Source organism: Meles meles, chromosome 1 (genome assembly GCF_922984935.1).
Source record: "Meles meles chromosome 1, mMelMel3.1 paternal haplotype, whole genome shotgun sequence".
NCBI lineage: Eukaryota > Metazoa > Chordata > Mammalia > Carnivora > Mustelidae > Meles > Meles meles.
This window is the reverse complement of record NC_060066.1, coordinates 65,213,059-65,235,712: the sequence shown is the minus strand read 5'-3', so window position 1 is coordinate 65,235,712 and position 22,654 is coordinate 65,213,059. Positions and strand designations below refer to the sequence as shown.

Below are 22,654 nucleotides of genomic sequence, written 5' to 3'. Positions count from 1 at the left end.
AGGGCTTGGTACTACCCATTGTTTCAGGCACCCACTGGACGGGAGGGCAGTCTTGGAAGTCCGTCATAAATAAAGAGGGATTACTGTAGCAGATGGGTCTTGTGGACTCTTTGTCCAGGATACTTTTCTGCCTCTGAAATTCTCTTGTTCTTGTGTTCTCACTTATAAAATGTAATGCCCTCTCAAATATCTCTTATACTTCTTATCAGGTAATTTTGTCACTCTGACTTTATTGTGAACCTGTTTGGAATAGGATGCAGCTTAAACTTTTTTTCATTTCCCATAACCTGGGGCACATGAAGACGCTCTGTATGTTTTTATATTTACTTATTGCAAGTAAACTATTTACCAATTAGAAGTAAAGTAATGAGTATGAAGCTAATACACAATACACAGTTGTGATTGCCCTTGTTTGGAGATGGACTGGGGAGAACAGTATTTGGAACTATTTAGTATTGTTCTGCCCTTTAGGGAGGTTTTTGACATAGAGATAAGAAGTCTAGAGAGAGATTATATATATACATATATATATTATATATGCACTGTACATATTACACATATATACACATGCACACACTATATAATATGTAAGTATAATCTGTATAATTACATATAATTTATAATTATCATATGTAATGAATAATATGATATGTATAATTATATAAAAAGATTATAAAATGCATATATAATCTTCAAAAGTGTAAATAACTGAGAAAAAAAGCTGTTTGAGGGCTTATGGATGAAGACAATAATCGCTATAGGAGTTTAGAGAGCACCATGCACACTACAGCGGTTCAGGGTGACTTAACAAAGGTAGCACGGTTTGAATGGTGTTGCACAAGCTAATTTAAATCAGAGCTGTAAGAAATTGTAACATCTAGAGCAATGGATAGAATTTAGATTCTATCTAAATGGATAGAATATAGGTAGATAGGAAGAACAGCATGTACGTAAGTGGGATTTTTATTATCTAATAATAATATATATATAGTAAGATTGTGCTAATTTTTACTGCACAGTTAAAATGTGGTGCCAGTGGGAGAAAAAGACTAAACAACTAATTGTTAATTTTTTTTTTTCGGCAGAGGTAAAGTGTAGGATACTCCTGGCTCTTCTTGAATATTCAGGTACTATTTTTCATTATTTTTATGATTTGAAATTATTGTGGTCCATGACCTTAGAAGTCTCATGATACCAAGGCAGTGCTTTCAACAAATTAGATGGAAATGCAATCCCTACTTTCTCTAAAGTCTGGCAAAGATGTAAGAAAATGCTTAATTTTAATAAAAGCATAAAACCATGCTCATCTTCAATTATAGGTACAAAGTGGAAACTTATGTAAGTATATGTTTATACAGAATATAATTAAAAAGGAGAAAGGAAGCAGGTTTTGATAAAGTGAATTGTGCATGGGATTTATTGTGAAACTATGTCTAACTTTTGTTTATGATCAAGGATGTAGGTGGGCTCAGATTCAAGGGATAGAAAAGCAGACCTGTACTTTGAAAGGAGGAGTCTTTTATACTCTACCAAACCTGGAAATTTTAAACTAAAAGTGAATGAATAAGTCAAGTTAACCAGGGCTTTTTTCTTTGTTTGTTGGCCGGTTTTTGCTTTAATTAAACAAGTAGTTGTCTTGTTGTTTGACTGAGTAATAATAATAAACAAAAGTATTTTACTTTTTAAAGTTTCACTAATAACTAACCAGTTGATAGACTTCATATTTATGGATTTCCTTGGGTCCTCACAATCACTCTATGAGAATATTATCTTTCCATAGGTTTAAAAATGAAATTAACATTTAGGCCAATTAATTATAATAAGTAGAGATGGTATTCATTCAATACATATTTTTGAGCATCTGGAAGATTAATTAGATGCTTGATTGAGTAAAGGCATAAAGAGTAGGTGGCAGATGAAATTCAAACTTAGTTATGCCAATTCCAGAAGTGGTCCTGGAATGCATTGCTTTATTCATTAATATTTAAACCGCTATTTTTTTTTTTCTTTTTATGTATCCCATTTATTGATTTGTGTATGTCGAACCATCTTTGTATTCCAGAAATGAATCCCACTTGATCATGATATTTTTAATACACTGCTGAATTTTCTTTGTTAGTTTGTGTGTGTGTGTGTGTGTGTGTGTGTGTTTGTGTGTGAGTCTGTGGAATTTTTTTTTTTTTTTTCCCCTTTTATTAATTTTTTCAGCGTAACAGTATTCATTCTTTTTGCACAACACCCAGTGCTCCATGCAAAACGTGCCCTCCCCATCACCCACCACCTGTTCCCCCAACCTCCCACCCCTGACCCTTCAAAACCCTCAGGTTGTTTTTCAGAGTCCACCGCTATTTTTATAGATTTTTATTTTGATTTCAATTTTATTTTTCTATTCCTGTCATAAGCCTCCTTTTTCCTACTTCATTTACTCACTCTTTTTTCCCCTCTGTAATATAGGATGGCACCAGAATGTAGCCAAATTACTCCATATTGTTGGCTGCAGAGTTATGCTCGCCACTCGGAAAGGGTAGATTGTGTCTGCTAAATATTTTTAACTCACCTTTATTCCTATCCTTCTCTCTCTCTATTCTCTCCTTTATTTCTTTGTTGTTATTTTTTTATTATCATTATTTTCTTTTTCCTACAGTCTCAGAATAATGACTGTGATTACTTGTGTGTCTAGAAACCATCTCATTCTTTTTAGACCAGCTATGGAATTTGAGCTTTTTAAACCAGGGAGAGAAAATGAAGTGTTACTATTTTAAAACATGCTTGTATAAGGTGAGTTTAAGTAGGTGCTTAAATACTGGAATGAGACAGAAGCCTTTGATAAGTTAAACATCCATTTCTTTTGAGTGTATTCCAGCTGCAAGAGAATTCTAACTCTGCAAAAACAATAAACAATAAATAAACTGTAACCAAAAAACAGCTCTTCCTGCCTTTCTTCTTTTGCTAGAAGCTGAAAGCAGCTATTGTTGATCCTGTCGTAGTTCTTATTGATAAAAATGAGGAATGAGAATAGTTTTGAGGAAGGATGGACACTCGTGAGTTTCGAACAGCTGCATAATTAAGACTTGTCAGTTTTTCTTGAAAGTTTGCTTATTTTGGTGTCTTTATTCATCCAGTGGTTCCTTCCCTGGTCAACAACAGAACTGAGCCCCACTCAGTGCCAGGTACCCTGCTAGATGCTGGAGAAAGGAAGAATCACGATAACAATTTCACTTGCTAACTAAGCGCTTTATCTTTATATCTCATTTATGTTTATTGCAGGTCTGAGTACAAATAACCCATACTGTATAAAAGAATCTGATACCTAGGATTATATGGTTTAAAATGAGTGGAATGAGTAGATGAAAGCAGATTATATGTCTCTAGGTCTATGAGCACCATTCACATTATATGCCACTTCGTCTGTCCTTGATGTGCTGATGGCCACTTGGGGAACCCAAACATGTAAACAAACTCTCACAATGCTGAGTAATTAGCCATTTAGTACAGGGAGGTCCCCAGCCCCTGATGGCAGAGCAGGAAGTCCATGATACCTACAGAAGGAGAGAGGAAATTTCACAAGGGAAGATAATATTTCAGTAGCTCAGTGGGTTCCCAGTAGTTCTAGGAGTTGACTCTTAAGGACAATTTATTTTATTTTATTACATTCAGCTAGCCACTGCGTAGTACATTGTTAGTTTTAATGTAGTGTTCAGTAATTCATTAGTTGTATATAACACCCTCTGCTCATCACAACATGTGCCTTCCTTAATACCCATCACCCTGTTATCACATCCCTCACCCCTCCTCCCCACTGAAACCCTCAGTTTGTTTCCTGGGGTCCCCGATCTCTCATGGTTCATCTTCCTCTCTGATTTCTCTTCCTTCAGTTTTCCCTCCTTTCCTCTATTGTCCTCTATGGTCCTCTATGCTATTGGTTATGTTCCACACGGGAGTGAAACCATATGATAATTATCTTTCTCAGCCTGACTTACTTCACTGAGCATATTCCCATTACAGATAAAGGGCTGATATCTAAGATCTATAAAGAGCGTCTCAAAATCAACATTCAAAAAACAAATAACCCAGTCAAAAAATAGGCAGAAGACATGAACTTCTCCAAAGAAGACATACAAATGGCTAACAGACACATGGAAAAATGTTCAACATCACTAGCCATCAAGGAAATACAAATCAAAACCACAATGATGTACCACATTACTCCAGTTAGAATGGCAAAAATTGACAAAACAGGGAACAACAAATGTTGTTAAGGATGTAGAGAAAGGGGAACTCTCTTACACTGTTGGTGGGAATGCAGGCTGTTGCAGCCACTCTGGAAAACAGCATGGAGGTTCTCCAAGATGTTAAAAATAGAGCTTCCCTATGACCCAAAAATTGCACTACCAGTATTTACCCCAAAGATACAGATGCAGTGAAAAGAAAGTGCACATGCACCTCAATGTTCATTGTAGCAATGTCCATGATAGCTGAAATGTGGAAGGATGATTTAAAGTTTGCTGGTGGAGAGGATGGGAAAGTGCCCACACATAGCCAGAGGGCCTCCATAGGGGCAGAAGTGTGAGCTATAATAGCATTTATAAGGGCATCTAGCATTTGAGGAACCTGAGCAGTGGTGTGTGGCTCCAAGAGGAGAGGTGTGTACAGCCAGGATTCTGGCTACTTTCAGATACATTGTTTTATTATATTCTCATAACAAGCCTGGGAAGATCATTGTTGGTGTAGGGGATGAATGAAGGGAAGTCATGTATTTATAAGCTGTCAGCATAACTTGAGGATAGATTGTATAGACCCCTTTCTGCCACTCTGAGTTTTTTACTTTTTTACTCCCTGGGAGGTGATAATGTGTACAGTTACTTGAAAAACTCAGTATGATGGGTCTATTGAAGTCTATGCAAACAAGTCATTTACTCTGTGGGAAATGGGAAAGTATAACTGAAAATCACCTCATAAAGTAGTAAGGAGTTATAAAGTATTTTTCATTCGAAAATATGTTGGTTTGAAATTTAAATGGCAGTGTAGTCCAGAGCATCTTGCATATCAAATTCTGTGAGCATACCCATGACCCCAACCCTCAACTTGGATACCTTCAAATCCCCAGTAATTGGTGCCATGTTTAATTCCTGTGGTGTATTCAGCATGAAGTTTGAAGTAATAGAGAAATAAAACTTTTGCGTGATCAGTTCTGACTTGATAATGAGGTTGAATGAAAATTCTATTGGACTTAAGAGGCATACAGAATATAGTAGTGGACTGTAGAATAAACATTTATGTATTCTTTCTCAGGCTAAAAAAAAAGGGAAGAAATTTGGGCATTTCTTCGATTTGAAAATAATTATTTCTACTAGTGGCAAAGTTACTAACCCTTGTGATCTAAAGTTTTTCAGTGGAACTGGATCCTTCCTCCTGTAGACTTTGGCCTTCCATTCTTGATAGAAGACATTTCTTTCCAATTCAGTTTTGGTTATGAAATTATTCTCACGTTATAAATGGGAGTATTTCTGCCAAAACTATTGAAGTATTTTTTAAATTTACCTAGATTTTCTGCTTTGCTATAGAAAAACGGGACCCAAAGCAAGACTGTGTAAGAAAGATACAGGACAGTTTTATTTAGTTTCTGTTTGAATCTCAGCACTGCAGCTAAACATTTGGGTTAACAAGCTATGTGAATTACCCTTTTAGGTCAAACTAAATCCAGACGTTTCAAGAAGTCAGGGAATGAGCTCATACATTTTCGTTTCACTTACTTTGTTAGTTGCTGTACTGGTTCATTATTTTCATTAATTAATTCAATAAACAGTTATGGAATGTCTACACTTTGTTAGAAATTGTATACAACAAAAAATAGGTGTTTTGCTTTTTTCTTAATCGAGAATTGGGCAAAGATTTTTCCACTTTAGCTGTTTTACAGTTACCTGTAAAATGCGATTTTCCATCTATTTGAATGAGGCACATAGTATATAATTACTTAAGGGAAATGACTAACACATGTTATTGATTAAATTAATAAGTTGAACCATATGGAGTTGCCATATTCGACCATTTTGACCAAATAAAGCAACAAGTTCATATAGATCAATGTAATAAATGAATATTCATTATAAAATTAAATATTTTAAAATTTAATCCTTTTTCTAATAAAATTTTCAGAGTAGCTTTTACTAACAGTGAAACTAGGCAACACAGCAATTACAGTATGTGTTCACATGCTTTTGATGGTTATTAAAAACATATGTTCGTTCCTAGTAAACAACTTAAAAATTATGCCTTTTTATCAATAAAGCAAAAACTTATGGCAACATTTATGTCTATGTTATGCAGTAATATTGACAGGGCTTCATTTCAGAAAATTCTGAGCCCTTGAAATATTCAGTACACTTTTGAGAGTATGAACATTTTTGTTTTTCTTGTTTATCTAGTACAAGTGATTTTTCAGTGTACAGAACGTATGGCTTGGCATTTATATAGTTTGTATATTTATATAGTTTGTATATATCTAAAAATGCAAAGAGATGAATCTCTGTGATCAGGTTTTCAAAGGCAATCTTCTTTCCACTTGAAAAAACTGTGGCCCAGGAGTGGCCATTCATGGGTAAATATATTTTCTGTGTGGGTCAGTCAAAAATCCAGCCAATTGCAGAATAAGAACCCAGGTGAAAATTGGTATATGTTAGAACTGTAAATACATTCCTTATTTCAAAGAAATATAAGAATTTATAACCTGGGCATGTTTATAACTCGTGAAGTTTAATAGGTAAATCCAAGAAATCCAGATTTGGTTATTGTTACAATCAGACATCAATACTCTTTCCCCATGTGCATGTCACTTAATATTCGAGTAAGTTTGTTAGGTCATTTTTTAAAAAGTTAGTATTAATAATGTAGTTCATCGCCAACACTGAAAAATTAGACTTCGAGTTTCCTTTAGGAAGTATCATTCAACAAACACAAATTGTTTTCCATCAAAAAATACTAAATAAAGCCTTATTTTTTCCCTCGGGTTTTATAAAATAATTTAATGATTGCAAAAAATAAAATCACAATACTAGTTAAGAAAAAGTTATTTTTTTTTTACATTTTTTGGTGTTTAATGTTTTCTATAAAGCATATTTGCTGAAGTGTTTGTGCTCATTAGTGGGGTTCAAATTCACATTTTTCACATGGTTTGAGTTTGGTGAAAGGATGAAATAACAAAAACTACAAATGCTTAATGATCTGGTTTTATTTACCTGTTACATTTTTCAAAGCAGTCTTTATGTCCTCCTGGCTTACAGACAGTGAGACACAGCTCCGAAGAGACATGGTTTTCTGCCAGAGTCTTGTGGCCACCGTGTGTGCCTTCTCTGAGCAACTCATGGCAGCATTAAACCAGATGTTTGACAACAGCAAAGACAATGAGATGGACACGGCGGAAGCCAGCAGAAGGTGGTTGGACCAGATAGCAAATGCGGGTGTTCTATTTCACTTTCAGTCACTCCTGTCGCCAAACCTGGTAAGGAATCCCAGTGCGTCCCACAGGAGCATACATTGTAACATATTTCCAAATAAGAAGTGGTTATTCATTATGTGTCAGCAGTCGGTCAGCTACTTGAAAAGAATGTATTTGCTATGAGCAAATACGGTTTGGGTAAGTATATAGAAGGTATTCCTTCTTTCCTGACTTTTATTTATTCTACGGCTTCCGAAAGCTGAGAAAGCCTCCATCTGTTACTAATTCCTGTATCCCTAAGCAGGAACTCAGAAAGATCATCAGAGGGAAGAGGGTCTTTCTGCTGTGGTTCCTTATTTCCAGGCCAGAAGAAACAGCCTGCCATGAAACCCAAGCTCCCACTGAGGTTGATGTCAGGAACGTGCTTGACAGACAAGATCGGACAACCTGTCTGCCATACTGTCTGACAATCTGTTTAAAATTTGCTATGTTCAACGATTTTATTTCCTTTCTTTGTAGGCATGTTTGTCCTGTTAAATCTAAGAATATTCTGTATTTACATATCCATTTCCCACAGTGCCTATGAAGAAAGTATCTCAAACTATTTGATAAATAGAAGTTGTCTTTTAAGATATCCTTTCTGTAGTTCTGATAGTTGTCTTGATGTTTAAAGGCAAATATGTTCACTCGTGTATAAACTTAAGGTACTCCTTAAATAGAATCGTGATTTTAAACATGAGGTGCTGTGTCACCCATTAAATTACACATAGAACATGTGGCTACCAAGTAATGGTTGAGTTTTTAAGCAGATGTATGTGACTTTATGTATCAAAATGCTTTTCTGCAATGATAATGAGGATAGGGAAGTAATTGCAGTATTGCACAATCACAAAAGGTAAGGAAGTTCACCTCCATGTACTTCAGAGAAATTGATTTTTAAGGTTTTACTTATTTATTTGACAGAGAAAGAGACAGCGAGAGAGGGAGCATAAGCAGAGAGAGTGGGAGACAGAGAAGCAGGCCTCCCCCTGAGCACGGAGTCCCTTGCGGGGGCTCAGTGCAGGGTTTGATCCCAGGGCCCTGAGATCATGAACTGAGCTGAAGGCAGACACTTAATGACTGAGCCACCCAGTCATCCTGAAACAGATTCTTTTGAAAAGACTCTTATGTATCCCATGTGGGTGATCAGTTTCTTATTTGGCTGCTAATAAAACTACAAAAGGTTTAACTAATGAAACTTTTGAAATAAGGCACTTTGGGAAAAGTTTAAAAAATTTTTTAAATATATTAATTAATAATTTCTTACCAAATAGAAATTACATAAGCTAGGAAGACCACATAACACATGGTGCCTGTTGAATGAGTGAATGAATGTGGCTTCATTCCTATTCTACTCCTACCTTAAAACCAACATTGTTTAATCAACCGTTGGTACTTTTAGTTTAAACTTAATTTTGTTTGGAATCCCAAGGAATGGGAGAAAATATTTGTAGTTTATATATCTGATAAGTGACTTATATCCATAATCTCGAAGGAATTCTTAAAATTTAAAACAACAGAAAGACAATTCAATTAAAAAGACTCCTGGAGCACCTGGATGGCTCAGTGGGTTAAAGCCTCTGCCTTCGGCTCAGGTCAAGATCCCAGGATCCTGGGATCGAGCCCTACATTGGGTTCTCTGCTCAGCAAGGAGCCTGCTTCCCCCTCTCTATCTGCCTGCCTTTCTGCCTACTTGTGATCTCTGTCTGTCAAATAAATACATAAAATCTTAGGGGCAACTGGGTGGCTCAGTGGGTTAAGCCTCTGCCTTCAGCTCAGGTCATGGTCCCAGGGTCCTGTGATCGAGCCCCGCATCGGGCTCCCTGCTTAGTGGGGAGCCTGCTTTCCCCCTCTCTCTGCCTGCCTCTCTGCTACTTGTGATCTCTCTCTCTGTCAAATAAATAAATAAAATATTTTAAAAAAATAAAATAAAATCTTAAAAAATAACAGACTCCTACAGCAATAATCGACGGAATAATTAAAGGGTACACAGATGGGAGACATGAGGACCACTCAATTCAGTCAAGTGCTGAAAGCAACATTGTGAAAACAAAAACAAAACAGAAGCGCTTATGAAAAATGGGCAAATAGAATGGAATATTATTTGGCAATAAAAAGGAATGAAGGAATGCTGTAACAGATGGATTAATCTTGAAAACATGCTAAGTGAAAGAAGTCAAATATGAATGATTCCATTTATATGCAATGTCCACAACAAGGTAATTCAGAGAGACAGGAAGTAGAGTAGCAATTGACTAGGGCTGAGGGGGGTTGGAGGGAAAGGGGAATGGGAATGACTCCTAGTGGATGTAGAGTTCCTTTTTTGAGGTGAAGAAAATGTTTTAAAATGGAATGTGCGGTGTCTGGGTGACTAAGTTGCTTAAGCAACTGCCTTCAGCTCAGGTCACAATCCTAGAGTCCCAGGATTGAGTCCCACATCAGGCTCCCCTGCTCAGTAGGGATTCTGCTTCTGTCTCTGACCGTCTCTGCTCTCATGCTCTCTCTCTCTCTCTCTCCCATACTCTCTCTCTCTTAAATAAATAAATAAATAAAATCTTTTTGTTTATTTATTTATTTATTTATTTAAAAATTCTATTTATTTGACAGAGAGAGATCACAAGTAGGCAGAGAGGCAGGCAGAGAGAGAGAGGAGGAAGCAGGCGCCCTGCCAAGCAGAGAGCCTGATGCAGAACTCGATCCCAGGACCCTGAGATCATGACCTGAGCTGAAGGCAGAGGCTTAACCCACTGAGCCACCCAGGTGCCCCTAAAATCTTTTTAAAAAATTAAAAAATAAAATGGAATGTTATGATGATTGCATAACCTTGTGATTATACACCCTTAGCCATGAGATTGTACACTTTGGGTAAATTGCTTGGTATGTAAATGATATCTCAATAAAGCTGTTAAGAAATTTAAAAAAGAATAGGTAAACATATTCTGATATCCTTGGAATACTGGAAATGTAGCTGTATGCCCTAAGATTGTTCAACTGTGTATTTTAGGATCTAAAAGCTTACAGATAATAAAGCTTATAGACTTTTCAATAAACGTATAAAATGTGGGAAAAAAAGCACACAAAGGATTTGAATAGTATTTCTCCAAAGAAAATATAAAATGGCCAAAAAGCACATGAAAAGGTGATCAACATCATTAGTCCTTGGGGAAATGCAACTTAAAACTTCAATGAGATATTATGACACTTGTGAGGGGGATAGCTGTCATCCAAAGGACAATCACAAGTGTTGGTAAGGAGAAACTGTAACCCTTTCGTACATTGCAAGTGGGAATGTAAAATAGGGCAGCCATTTTTTTAAAATTTCATATATATATTTTTTAATTTGAGTACAGTTGACACACAATGTGATGTTAGTTTCAGATATACAACATAGTGATTCAACTTTTCTATATGTTATGCTATGCTCACAAGTGTAGCTACCATCTGTCACCACACAACACCATTACAGTATCACTAATTATATTTCCTATGCTGTGCTTTTTATTTATTTATTTTTCCTTATGCTGTGCCTTTTATTCCCATGACTTACTCACTCCACAGCTGGAAGCCTGCATCTCCCACTCCCTTTTATCCATTTCGCCCATCCTTCCCTTTGGCAACTGTCAGTTTGTTGTGGTATTTATAAATCTGATCCTGTCTTTTTTTTGTTTAATCATTTATTTTGCTCTTTAGATTCCACATCTGAGTGAAATAATATGGTATTTGTCTTTCTCATTCTGACTTATTTCATCTAGCATTATACCCTCTAGATCCATCCGTGCTGTCACAAATGGCGAGATCTCATCTTTTTTATGGCTGAGTAATATTCATGTGTGTATGAGTGCAATAAGCCAGTTGCAAAATACCACATATTATCTGGGTCCATTATAATGTTATATGTGAAATAGAGAAATTTCAGAAATTAAAAGTAGACTAATGGTTGCCTGGGGCTAAGGACTAGGGAAAAGGTTGTGGGGAGTGAATGCTAATGGTATGGAGTTCCTTTTTAGGGTGGTGCAAATGTTATAAAATTAGATTATGGTGATAGTTGCACAACTCTGTGATAATACTAAAAACCGCTATGCTATACACTGTAAATGGTGAATCTTATAGTATGTGAATTAGATCTCAAGAAACTTTTTTTTCTTAGTCTTTTGAAACCCATAACTTCATTTAAAGAGTTGATAAAAAAATCCAAAGTTTGCTTTAAAAAAAAAGTCAAGAAACCGGTATTTTTCTTCTGCCTCTGTAACAAGTGCATAAAAGCCTCCTACGAATGTGGAAGGTTCTCTGGGAGCTGCAGGCGCCAGCAGTGTGTATGTCCCTGAACTCTGAGCACAGTCTGTTGTCACTTGGGTATCACTTTAGCCACATCTGCTGAAGCATCACTGCTTGCACTATAGCAATCAGCGGCCGACCTGTTTGGGTCATTTCTTCCTTGTGTGTATTCTTCTTAATTGGGAAAATGCTGATTCTTCAGTTCTGTCCTTCTGATTCTAGATTCATGGCATACTCTTTCTACTTCAGAGAACTTTATAAGTTCGCTAAACATTTATCCAGCACTCACTATATTCCATACATCACAATAAGTACCAAACCAAGGGGCAAAGTTGATGATTCTCTTAACTTTTTGGTTTCCATGCTATAGATCTTTGGGATCTGGGGTTGCCTTGGTGATTCTTTCTCATACAATGGACATTCTTCACTATCTCCTTCACCCTTTGTTCATGCTGCCTGAAAAATATGGCTATAAGCTTACAGCAACTTTTAAAAATGCATACAAAGTGGTGCGCCTAGGCGTCTCTGTTGGTTGAGCATCCAACTCTTGACCTCAGCTCCGGTCTTGATCTCAGGGGCATGAGTCCACGCCCTGTGTTGGACTCCACACTGGGGTTGGAGCCTACTTTAAAAAAGAAAAAAAAAAGTGTGTATAAATCATGTTAAAAATCATTATTCAAAAGGATCATTGATATTCTTAAGAAAACAAATGTTTAAATATTTAAAAGATAAGCTGTATATGATAAGGCGAATTATTCTTTCAGCATGCACAAAACTGCTAATAGGAAGGGCAGAATATAGTGCTACAAAAGTGATATTGTCGAGACATGCACTGAACTTGTTACCGTGTCTGGCCCTTACTTGCCTTAGCTGTAAATAATATACCATTAGAATGAAAACAGTGATTAAAACAAACCAAATTGCATAGTCACAGGATTTTAGATTAAGGCCCTATAAAGGCAAGTAAGATAAAAACGATTCTTGTCCCCAAGACTTTTGGAAGAAAAATCATTGCATACATGCAAATTACTTTTATTATTGTAAAACAGGATGGCAACTATGTACTGTAGGTTTTCAATAAAATGATATTCTTGCCTTTTAGCTGTTACTTTTTAAGATTATAGAAGTTTAGAGACAGATAGATGTTTATTGTGTACACACAAGTAAATGTTAAAAATCAGTATGGTTTGCATAAATGACTCTTAATCTCACAAAACAAACTGGGGGTTGCTTGGGGGAGGTGGGGTTGGGAGAGGGGGAGGGGGTTATGGTCATTGGAGAGGGTATGTGCTATTGTGAGTGCTGTGAAGTGTATAAACCTGGCAATTCACAGACCTGTACCCCTGGGGATAAAAATACATTATATGTTTATAAAAAAAAAAAAAATTGGAAGGGGAGGCGAACCATAAGAGACTATGGACTCTGAAAAACAACCTGAGGGTTTTGAAGGGTCAGGGGTGGGAGGTTGGGGGAACAGGTGGTGGGTAATAGGGAGGGCATGTATTGCATGGAGCACTGGGTGTTGTGCAAAAACAATGAATACTGTTATGCTGAAAAAATAAATAAATTAAAGAAAAAAAAACAATGAATACTGTTAGGCTGAAAAAATAAATAAATTTAAATTTAAAAAAATCAGTATGGTTTGAATCTAGCTACAAAATAGACTAAAAAGTTGTATAGAACCATTTAGATAATCTAGAAAAGGAAGAATTTAAAACTATAAAAGAGACTTGTAACTTTGAGGGATTTGTTGATTTCATTTTAGGCAGTAAATTCTTAGATAACTGTTGGTAATTTGGTTTGCATGTAAACAAAACACAAGTGAAGCTACTTAAGTTCTGGTGATGTGATGTGATGTGATGTTCTATCCTATACAATTCTACCATATCATGTATTGTTTCCTTTTCCTTCAGACAGATGAACAAGCCATGCTAGAAGATACACTGGTTGCGCTATTTGATTTGGAAAAAGTTTCTTTTTACTTTAAACCATCAGAAGAGGAACCACTGGTTGCAAGTAAGTAGTTAAATGGTTCACAGATACTTCATAGAATATTTTTGGCATTAAACAACAACATATGGCATAACTTTGATATTAATATATTTGATATATGGTTAAAATTAATTTAACCAAAATATTTTATTTTGGTTAAAATAACTAATAATAGCCAACTGTGGGAGTGATAGAAAATATATATAATTTAAATCCATAGGTAATAGTAAACTTCTAATTTTGTCTATTAGTTTGGCCTCCAAAAGTTTTCTTTTGGCCTCCAAAAATGTGTGCATCAAAATTTTGTGCTAGTCAAGATTTTTTTTCCTAAAATAAAGTATATAAAGGACAAAGTTAACCATTTTACCAATTTTCAGTGTACAATTCAGTGGCATTAAGTACCTTCACAATGTTGTACAACCTTTTCCACCACCAGTCTCCAAAACTTTTTTGAACAGAAACCCCATACTCATTACAGAATAACTTCCCATTCTTCCTCCACCAGTCCATGGTAACCTCTGTTCTACCTTCTGTCTCTACACAGGTGCCTAGAGTACTTTACCTAAGAGGGATCATAGAATATTTGTCCTTTGTGCTGCTTTTTTCATGTCAATTTTTTAAAATAAAAGGACTGCCCTAAATATTTCTGGCTCTATTAGTGGATAAACTCAATGGCTTCCAAGACTTTTATGCAAATATATAACAATTATATAGCAAAACTGACTGAATTGAGTTTCCTTCCTTATTCCAGTTGATCCTATAGAGAATGTATCAGCAGGCAATGAATACAAGTGGTTAGGGCCAAGGAGAAAGAGAAGAAATATAAATTATGTTCACATTGCATAAATTTAGATCTAAACCAGCCAAGAAAGACATATTATTTGATTTGGTCATAATGGATAAAATTAATAATTCAGAAGGTGTAAACATATATTCTACATTTTTCTAGTTTAGCAATGAAAATTATCAATCATTACATCTGAGTGTCAAATTTTAACATGTATAAATACAATTATATTAACTGTCTTGATTCATTTTTTCATCATGTATGGTTTCCAGGATGGCAAAACCATCCCTGTCTTGTTTGCTGTCATATCTCCAGCACCCAAGAGAGCACCTGGAATGAAAAAGACAATTTTTTTCCAAGGAAATTAATGAACAAATATTAATTAAGTATATACAATCAGTAGACAAAATGGTTTTACAGTTATAAAAATGGAAGGAAAAACAGTTTTAAGGAATAAAGGAGAGAATTTCAACAGAACAGTTATAACTAATGTTGCAAAGAAGTTACTTGATGAGTGGAATTGAAGGATTGAAAAGTATCCCTTCAATTTTGCTGTTTGCCATCATTAAGTCTCACAAATGGAATATTTTAGAAGCATACATTCAGAGAAATAACAATACTTAGGCTTTACTCTCTATATTTTCGCTGCAAGTTATCATCATGTATCTACCATTTCCACATTATCATGAATAGGATTAAAATGTATCTATCAATGCAAAAAATCTTTAGCAGTTTGTTGTTTTTCTGTTTGTTTTTTCGTAGGGGTGAGATTCTGTATTACATAAGGTAGAAGATGTGAGTTTCTTCAGGGCTGGGAAAGGTTCTTATTTATTCTCATATTTCTAATATGAAGAATGATAAATAGGGACCCAATAAACATTTATTTAAATCATTAATCATTTAATCTGATTTAAGAGCAATAAGCATTGATTCATTCATCAAAAATTTCTTAAATGCCTACTTAGGGCCAACCGCTAATCTAGGTGTTGGATAAGTAAAGCACTAAGCAAACATATCCCTTTTGGAGCTGGTATTCAAGTGGGGGGACATAAATAATAAGCAACATAAATAAGTTAATCTGATCATAAGCTAGAAGACAATAATATGAATGTATAAGAGGAAATAGAAGAGAACAAAAGATAACAATGCAGGGGCAAGTGGAAGGTTGCAAATATTTAACAAGCTAGGCTAGGAAAGCCTTACCAAAAAGAATACCCAACTTTTATATCAACATGGACGGGACTGGAAGAGATTATGCTGAGTGAAATAAGTCAAGCAGGGAGAGTCAATTATCATATGGTTTCACTTATTTGTGGAGCATAACAAATAACATGGAGGACATGGGGAGATGGAGAGAAGGGAGTTGAGGGAAATTGGAGGGGGAGATGAACCATGAGAGACTATGGACTCTGAAAAACAATCTGAGGGTTTTGAAGGGGCGGGGGGTGGGAGGTTGGGGGATCCTGGTGGTGGGTGTTAAGGAGGGCACGTATTGCATGGAGCACTGGATTTGGTGCATAAATAATGAATTCTGTTACACTGAAAAGAAATTAAATTTAAAAAATTGGGGGAAAAAAAAGGAGAACAAAGCCCTAAAGGGGTGGAGGAGTGTTTGGAAGAGGGGTGTCCCAAACTGTGAGGTGGAAACAGGTGTGGTATGCTCTCAGGATAGCAAGGTGTCCTGTGTGACTGGGGAGGCATGGGTGAGGAGAAAGGGTAAGGGATGAGAACAGAGAGGAGGCCAGATCATCGAAAGAACTTCACCTTTATAACTAAGCCACAGAGCAGAGGAATGACCTGATCCGGTGTACCTACTGAAGACTGCCTCTGACTGCTGTGTTGACTAGAGCATTATTGGGGTCAAGCAACCAGTTAGGAAGCTACTTCAGTGACCTAGGTTGAAAGATGACAGTGGATTGACCTTGGGGGTAGCTGTGGGGATGGTAAAAGTTCATTCTGTCTGTATTAAATTATGAAGGTAGAGAGAACAGAATTTTATTAGAGTTTCATCTTCACAGACAAATGAGAGAGAATGAGAACATGAATTACAATGTTAAGGATTCAGGTTATATTCAAGGGAGAACTTAGTAAAGGGGACTAATTGGTAAGGCTAATATTATTTAAACAGGCTGTATGGGCCTTCTGTGGACATGTATAAAACAGAACATATTTTCATTTACTTTAATAATGTAGGCATAATTTTGCCAAAGGCAGAGAAACTCTATTTTCACAATATAACTTGTTTTTTCATTTAAATTTTGTTTGAGGAGTCATGAGCTCACAGGAGTACTGTTTTCCATTGTCCAAATATGACATTACTGGTGAATGGTCAGTTGAACAAGCAGGATCCATGTTAGAAGCTCAAGAAAATAATTTACTTATTGCATAGCTACCATGAGAGCTTTAACTTCAGTACATTGAAAAATATAATAAACATTAAAGATAAAATAATTAAGACCATGTAATTAATACCAATATATAAATGTGCATGTATCTGTGACTAACATAAAAATTTAAGTATTTCCACAAAGGATAACCTGAAAACAGGATAATCTGAAAACAGATTCCCTAGTGAAAGGTCACTTCCAATGCTACACTATTAGATATTCCAAGCAAGTTACTGATAGCGATGACAGGAGTATAGTTATCCTTTTAAGTTGATTCAGGAAAGGAGAGAATTTTTCAATACCCAAGTGTCATCACATCCTATTTAAGTGGTGGAAGGAAACTAGAGCTTTATTATTAATTGCATGTGATTTGATCTTTCTGTAAACTTAGAAGCAAAGAAGTCAGATCCGACAAATTAATTAATTCATATCACTGTAGTGAAGATTCCTTTGGTGGTATGTCTTTGAGGGAAGGACCATGGGGGAGGCATGACAATATAAAGAGAACACTGATTTTGAAGATAAGAAACTTGAGTTCCAACCCTGTGCTCTTCTCATCCACAAACTTGAGAGTACAAGCTTTCCCTGACTCATGGGGCTTAAATAAGATAATGTATTCAAAAGTCTCCAGAATTACGTGAGGTTTGTGGTAGTATTCAGTAAATACTTGAATCAATCCTCCTTGCTTTATTACTCTGTGTTGTTTTCAAAAGCTGTATTTAGCATTTCTCATAGTCATATTTTTGCATTAAAAAATAATGAGATTCTCCAGAGTGGTTGCACCAGCTTGCAACCACTCTGGAGAATCTACCCTATGACCCAGCAATTGCACTACTGGGTATTTACCCTAAAGATACAAACGTAATGATCTGAAGGGGCACATGCACCCGAATGTTTATAGCAGCAATGTCTACAATAGCCAAACTATGGAAAGAACCTAGATGTCCATCAACAGATGAATGGTTAAAGAAGAGGTGGTATAGATACACAATGGAATACTATGCAGCCATCAAAAGAAATGAAATCTTGCCATTTGCGACAATGTGGATGGAACTAGAGGGTATCATGCTTAGTGAAATAAGTCAATCGGAGAAAGACAACTATCATATGATCTCCCTGATATGAGGATATGGAGATGCAACATGGGGGGTTGGGGGGATAGGAGAAGAATAAATGGAACAAGATGGGATTGGGAGGGAGACAAACCATAAGTGACTCTTAATCGCACAAAACAAACTGGGGGTTGCTGGGGGGAGGTGGGGTTGGGAGAGGGGGTGGGGGGTTATGGACATTGGGGAGGGTATGTGCTATGGTGAGTGCTGTGAAGTGTGTAAACCTGGCGATTCACAGATCTGTACCCCTGGGGATAAAAATACATTATATGTTTATAAAAAATAAGAAATAAAAAAAAAATAATGAGATTCTGAAGAAATGTGGCATGCCAAGCAGGTAGAACTCAATTGTCTGGATTTAAGACATTTTATTTTCTGTGAAGAAATAATTACTAAGTACATACACCATACCAAATGCTAAGTTCTGAAGTTATAGTAGTGACTAAGTAAACACCCTGCTTTTGCAACTTAGAAATTAGTGGAGACAAAAAGGGGGCAATGTAACCCATTACCGTCTAGGGAAAGTACAAGATCTTTCCTATGCCATATTATGTGCTTAGTGAAGGCGGAGTAAATGAGCTATAGGTTGTATAAAACTAAATATATTTTATGGACAGTCTTCATGCTTTTGGAGAAAAATATGATAGCAGATCTCCCCCCCCTTTATGGTGATACAGGCAATTTTACTGTAATAACTAAGGGAATTAAAATTTTTTGAGCTTCCACTCTTTTCTTATGGGCTAGGCATTGTGCCTGAAACTGCGGATGTCATGGTGAATAGGACAGGCATGTCCCTATCTTCTGGAAGCTCACAACCTATTTGGGAGAAAACAAACGAGGAATCAAGGACAAAGGTGATTAGGACCATGCTAACTAAATCCTATGCAGGAAATAAGCAATGCATAATGAATGAGGGTAAGGTGGTGGCTTTTTAAGGAGTCCACAAGGAAGGGCTCTCAGCAGAAGTAGCTTTTATGCTGAAATCCAAAGGGGCAGCAAGACCAACCCTGCAGAGAGTCAAGGAAGAACAATTTAGGTAAAGGGAAATGACTACTTCTTAGAGACTTACCTTCAAACTCATGGGCCCTCTCAGTAATGGAGGGCCATGCTTACAGGGATGGGATGGCGCTGTTGAAACTCCTCTCCAGAATGAATCTCTCTGTAGGGTGGAACCAGAGACCTTTTCCTCATGCAATAATGTTTTTGAAGCCTTTAATCATTACACAGTCCTAATCGTCGAGCTTGTTTTTCATAGCATATGAATTTCCACAAATAAAAGGCAACAATTTTCAACTCCACGTTATTGTTCATTTTTATAAGTATGTCAATTACTTTGAGAGAAAGTCTTCATTTTTTCACTCTTAGATTTAACTTCATTTTAAATTTAATATGCTTGATAATTTTGGGTCATTTTCAGTTCCTTAGGTCCTCCTAGAGCATCTTTATATGTTCTTTGTTAGTCCTACAATACGGAACTCCAACTGCTGCATTATTATTTTCTTTTCAAAAACATTATCCATTTGGTAACAGAGATTGACCACTTTGGTGTCAAAAAGTAAAGGAATGGAATTTTTAAAATTGAAATAGAAATGAAAGATATTGCATGAAAAAGGGAACTAGAAGATACAAATACTTAGTTATGTACACATCAGGATTTTCTTCAGTGTCCATATCCCTTATCTTTATTATAGAGCCAGGGAAAAATGGGATTTTCCCAATCATTAAAATCCAGTTAATTTCCAACTCTTCAACTGAGAAATGTGTTCTCTTTCCTAAACCCAAATCCTTCATACCTCCCTTAAAAATATAGAAACAAAAATAAAATAAACATTATTATATGATGTAAAAAAAAGACTTGTAGATGTTAATACAATACCTCTGCTATTGATAGACCTAATTAGCTACATTTAATAAGAAACCTGGAATCTCTGCTCATTAATGGTATTTAAACTTGAACTCTGCTTTTATAAATGATTTTATTTAAGAAGCAGGTTAGAACTAATAAATATTGAGTCAAGAACATGTATTAAATGTCTGCTATATTTTTGCTTTAATTTTTAAATGGTTAATATAACTATTCTAGCTTTTTAGGAAGATTTTGCATTCTTTTTTTAGTGAACTGGAAATTATTTGTCATGGATAAGTGACATAAAATGAAAAGGATTGTGATAGCACTGTAAAATACTCCTACAGCATTGTAGATTCTCGGGTTGGTTGCTTTTGGGGGTTTGTTTGTTTATTTTTTGGGTGATTAAATTTAGGATCTTTGTGAAAACAAGGAATTTGTATTGATAATTTCTAATTGACTGTAGGGCATCAACGGAGGTAATACACTTTTGATCTGGTGCTCAGAGAATGGAACTTGGAAAACCATGCTAATTTTGGTAATGGTTGCTATGTACCCAATTTCTTATACACTACTTAGGAATTGTACCCCAAGGACTCATTTTGACTAAAATATGAATGAGGCAGATGCCCTGGGAGATTCTGATTCCAAACCATGTGTAACTAAACTTCTCATTTAGTTAAGTGAGACATCTGGAGTGTCAAAGTAAAGCAAAGTTTCCTATTGTAGAATTTTATATACAGTACAGTAATAAATCTGTTGCTTTAGCTAGTAGGAATCTGATTTAACACTTTTCCACTGAACAGAAAGTTTGCCTAACCTGAACATGACAAACATGGGTACTTTTAATGTATTAGTTTCTAGTGATTTTCAAGATTTTTAAAAAAATTAGCAAATATACTTTATAACATATCCTGATTTTTGGAAATAATATAACATTAAATGTCATTTTAGATATTCCTCTTACGTATCAAGTGGAGGGAAGCCGGCAGGCTCTGAAGGTTTACTTCTACATTGATAGTTACCATTTTGAACAACTGCCTCAACGTTTGAAAAATGGAGGAGGCTTTAAAATTCATCCCGTTCTTTTTGCACAAGGTAACCTGTTTTCTTTTTTTTACACATGTACTTAAATTATTTTATCTTTTGATTTTTTAAAAATACATGTAATTGTTATCATTGTGGGGATTTTTTTCCATTAATTCAAAAATTCCTTCGTAGTATCTAGGTAATATATTTACTTCTGGGAAGGTTTATTAAGAAAACAATAAGATAAGGTTTAAATATTTATTAAGTAGGACTGTAATCATATTTATAATGGGGAAACATGACCTGAGTGGTTGAAATAGTAAAGATAAATTAATTTGGCGTAAATAAATTATGGGACAGTCATTAAAATTATATGGTTAAAGATATTATACTAGATAGAAAAAATTTGACAGTATACACATGCAGGTTACAAAAAAGAATTTCTGTTATAGATAACGCAATCCATTATCTTAAATATACTTAACGTACACAAAGTGTTTTCGGGATCATTGGGTGATTAAATTGATGATTTTTTTATTGTTTGAGCTTTCCTGTATTATGCCAGTTTTGGTTAGTAAAAATAGATTCCTTTTGTAAATAAAAAAATTTTGTTTTGGCAAATGAACAATGAATTTTAATGCAATAGAAGAAATTGAGTTTAACATGGGTAGGAAGATTATTGTGGTGAACTGGTTTCCAAGGGAAGGTCCTGGATCCTTTTTATTTCTGGGATCACAAAAGCAGCCTCAAGCTGATCGAAAGTCCAGATTATTCTGGTGTAGTTTCTTCTGGTCTATGATTTCTTTCTTTATTTCTCTTTTTTAACTCATGCTGTGGTCACAAGATTATATCAATTTCTCTGAGCAATTCCACGGAGCATTTCTATTTCCTTCTGTGGAGTTTTCAAGAACTGCATTGGTTTTGCTGTGGAATTTTTATATTCTAATAAAAAAATGAGAAGAGTAGAGGAATAAAATCAATCTCTGTAACTGAAGAACAGACAGGCATATGAAATCAAAATCCACTGCCAAGTGAAAGTGCTTATACCATATGCATATTATTATAATTCTAGAAGATAAATTTCCCTTCCTTCGATTGCCATGGTTTAAAAACAATGACTACCTCAGATATTTGTAAGAATACATTTTGGGAGAAGAAAATGTCAGAGATCTTAGGAGTTATTAGAAGTTATTTTCATTTTTCTTTGCAGGACTCTGGTAGGGTCCATATAGGTAATACAAGATTCTGTGAAGAAATGGAAAAAAAAAAAAAAGGAAACAGCAAAAATAGACCTTTGGAGCTGTTTGGAGAACAGTTTAGCCTAAAATATGTTAAAAGCCATTACACAGAGAGATAGTTTTAGAAGAGCGAGAAGGATGCTGGTCTGGAATGTTAACTTTTATAGGGTTTAACCAGAGTTTACGGTTATTAAAGATTCTTTCCTTTCCTTTATTCCCTTTTTTAAAAATTCTGTCTTTGAAATCATGTCTGAGATGACAGATGGCATTCTGCATCTTTTCCAAAAAAATTATTACGTTTGTGATACATCAGCCATAAATAGCTAAATATTCATACCCAGCAGCAAATGTTCATAGGAAAAGGAAGAGTAGTTTCCAAATAACCTCTATGTTATAATTGTGGCTAAAGCTAATTAAAAAAAATCCCTAACTGTATATTATTTTAATGAATACAATATCAGTTTATCAAATGTAAAGAAAAACTGTAGCTAACATTAGGTTTTAATAGTCACAC

General features: G+C 35.5%; 1 protein-coding gene across 3 annotated transcripts in view; it reads left to right on the top strand.

The window, feature by feature from the left end:
• PREX2 (phosphatidylinositol-3,4,5-trisphosphate dependent Rac exchange factor 2) overlaps nt 1–22,654 on the top strand; it is a 331,391-nt gene that overhangs the window by 217,124 nt on the left and 91,613 nt on the right. For all 3 annotated transcript variants that reach the window (XM_045979892.1, XM_045979882.1, XM_045979874.1), the window contains 4 exons: nt 1,086–1,127; nt 7,281–7,498; nt 13,663–13,765; nt 20,828–20,971. In XM_045979892.1, coding sequence (XP_045835848.1) covers nt 1,086–1,127; nt 7,281–7,498; nt 13,663–13,765; nt 20,828–20,971 — 507 coding nt within the window. The remainder of the gene's footprint in view (nt 1–1,085; nt 1,128–7,280; nt 7,499–13,662; nt 13,766–20,827; nt 20,972–22,654) is intronic.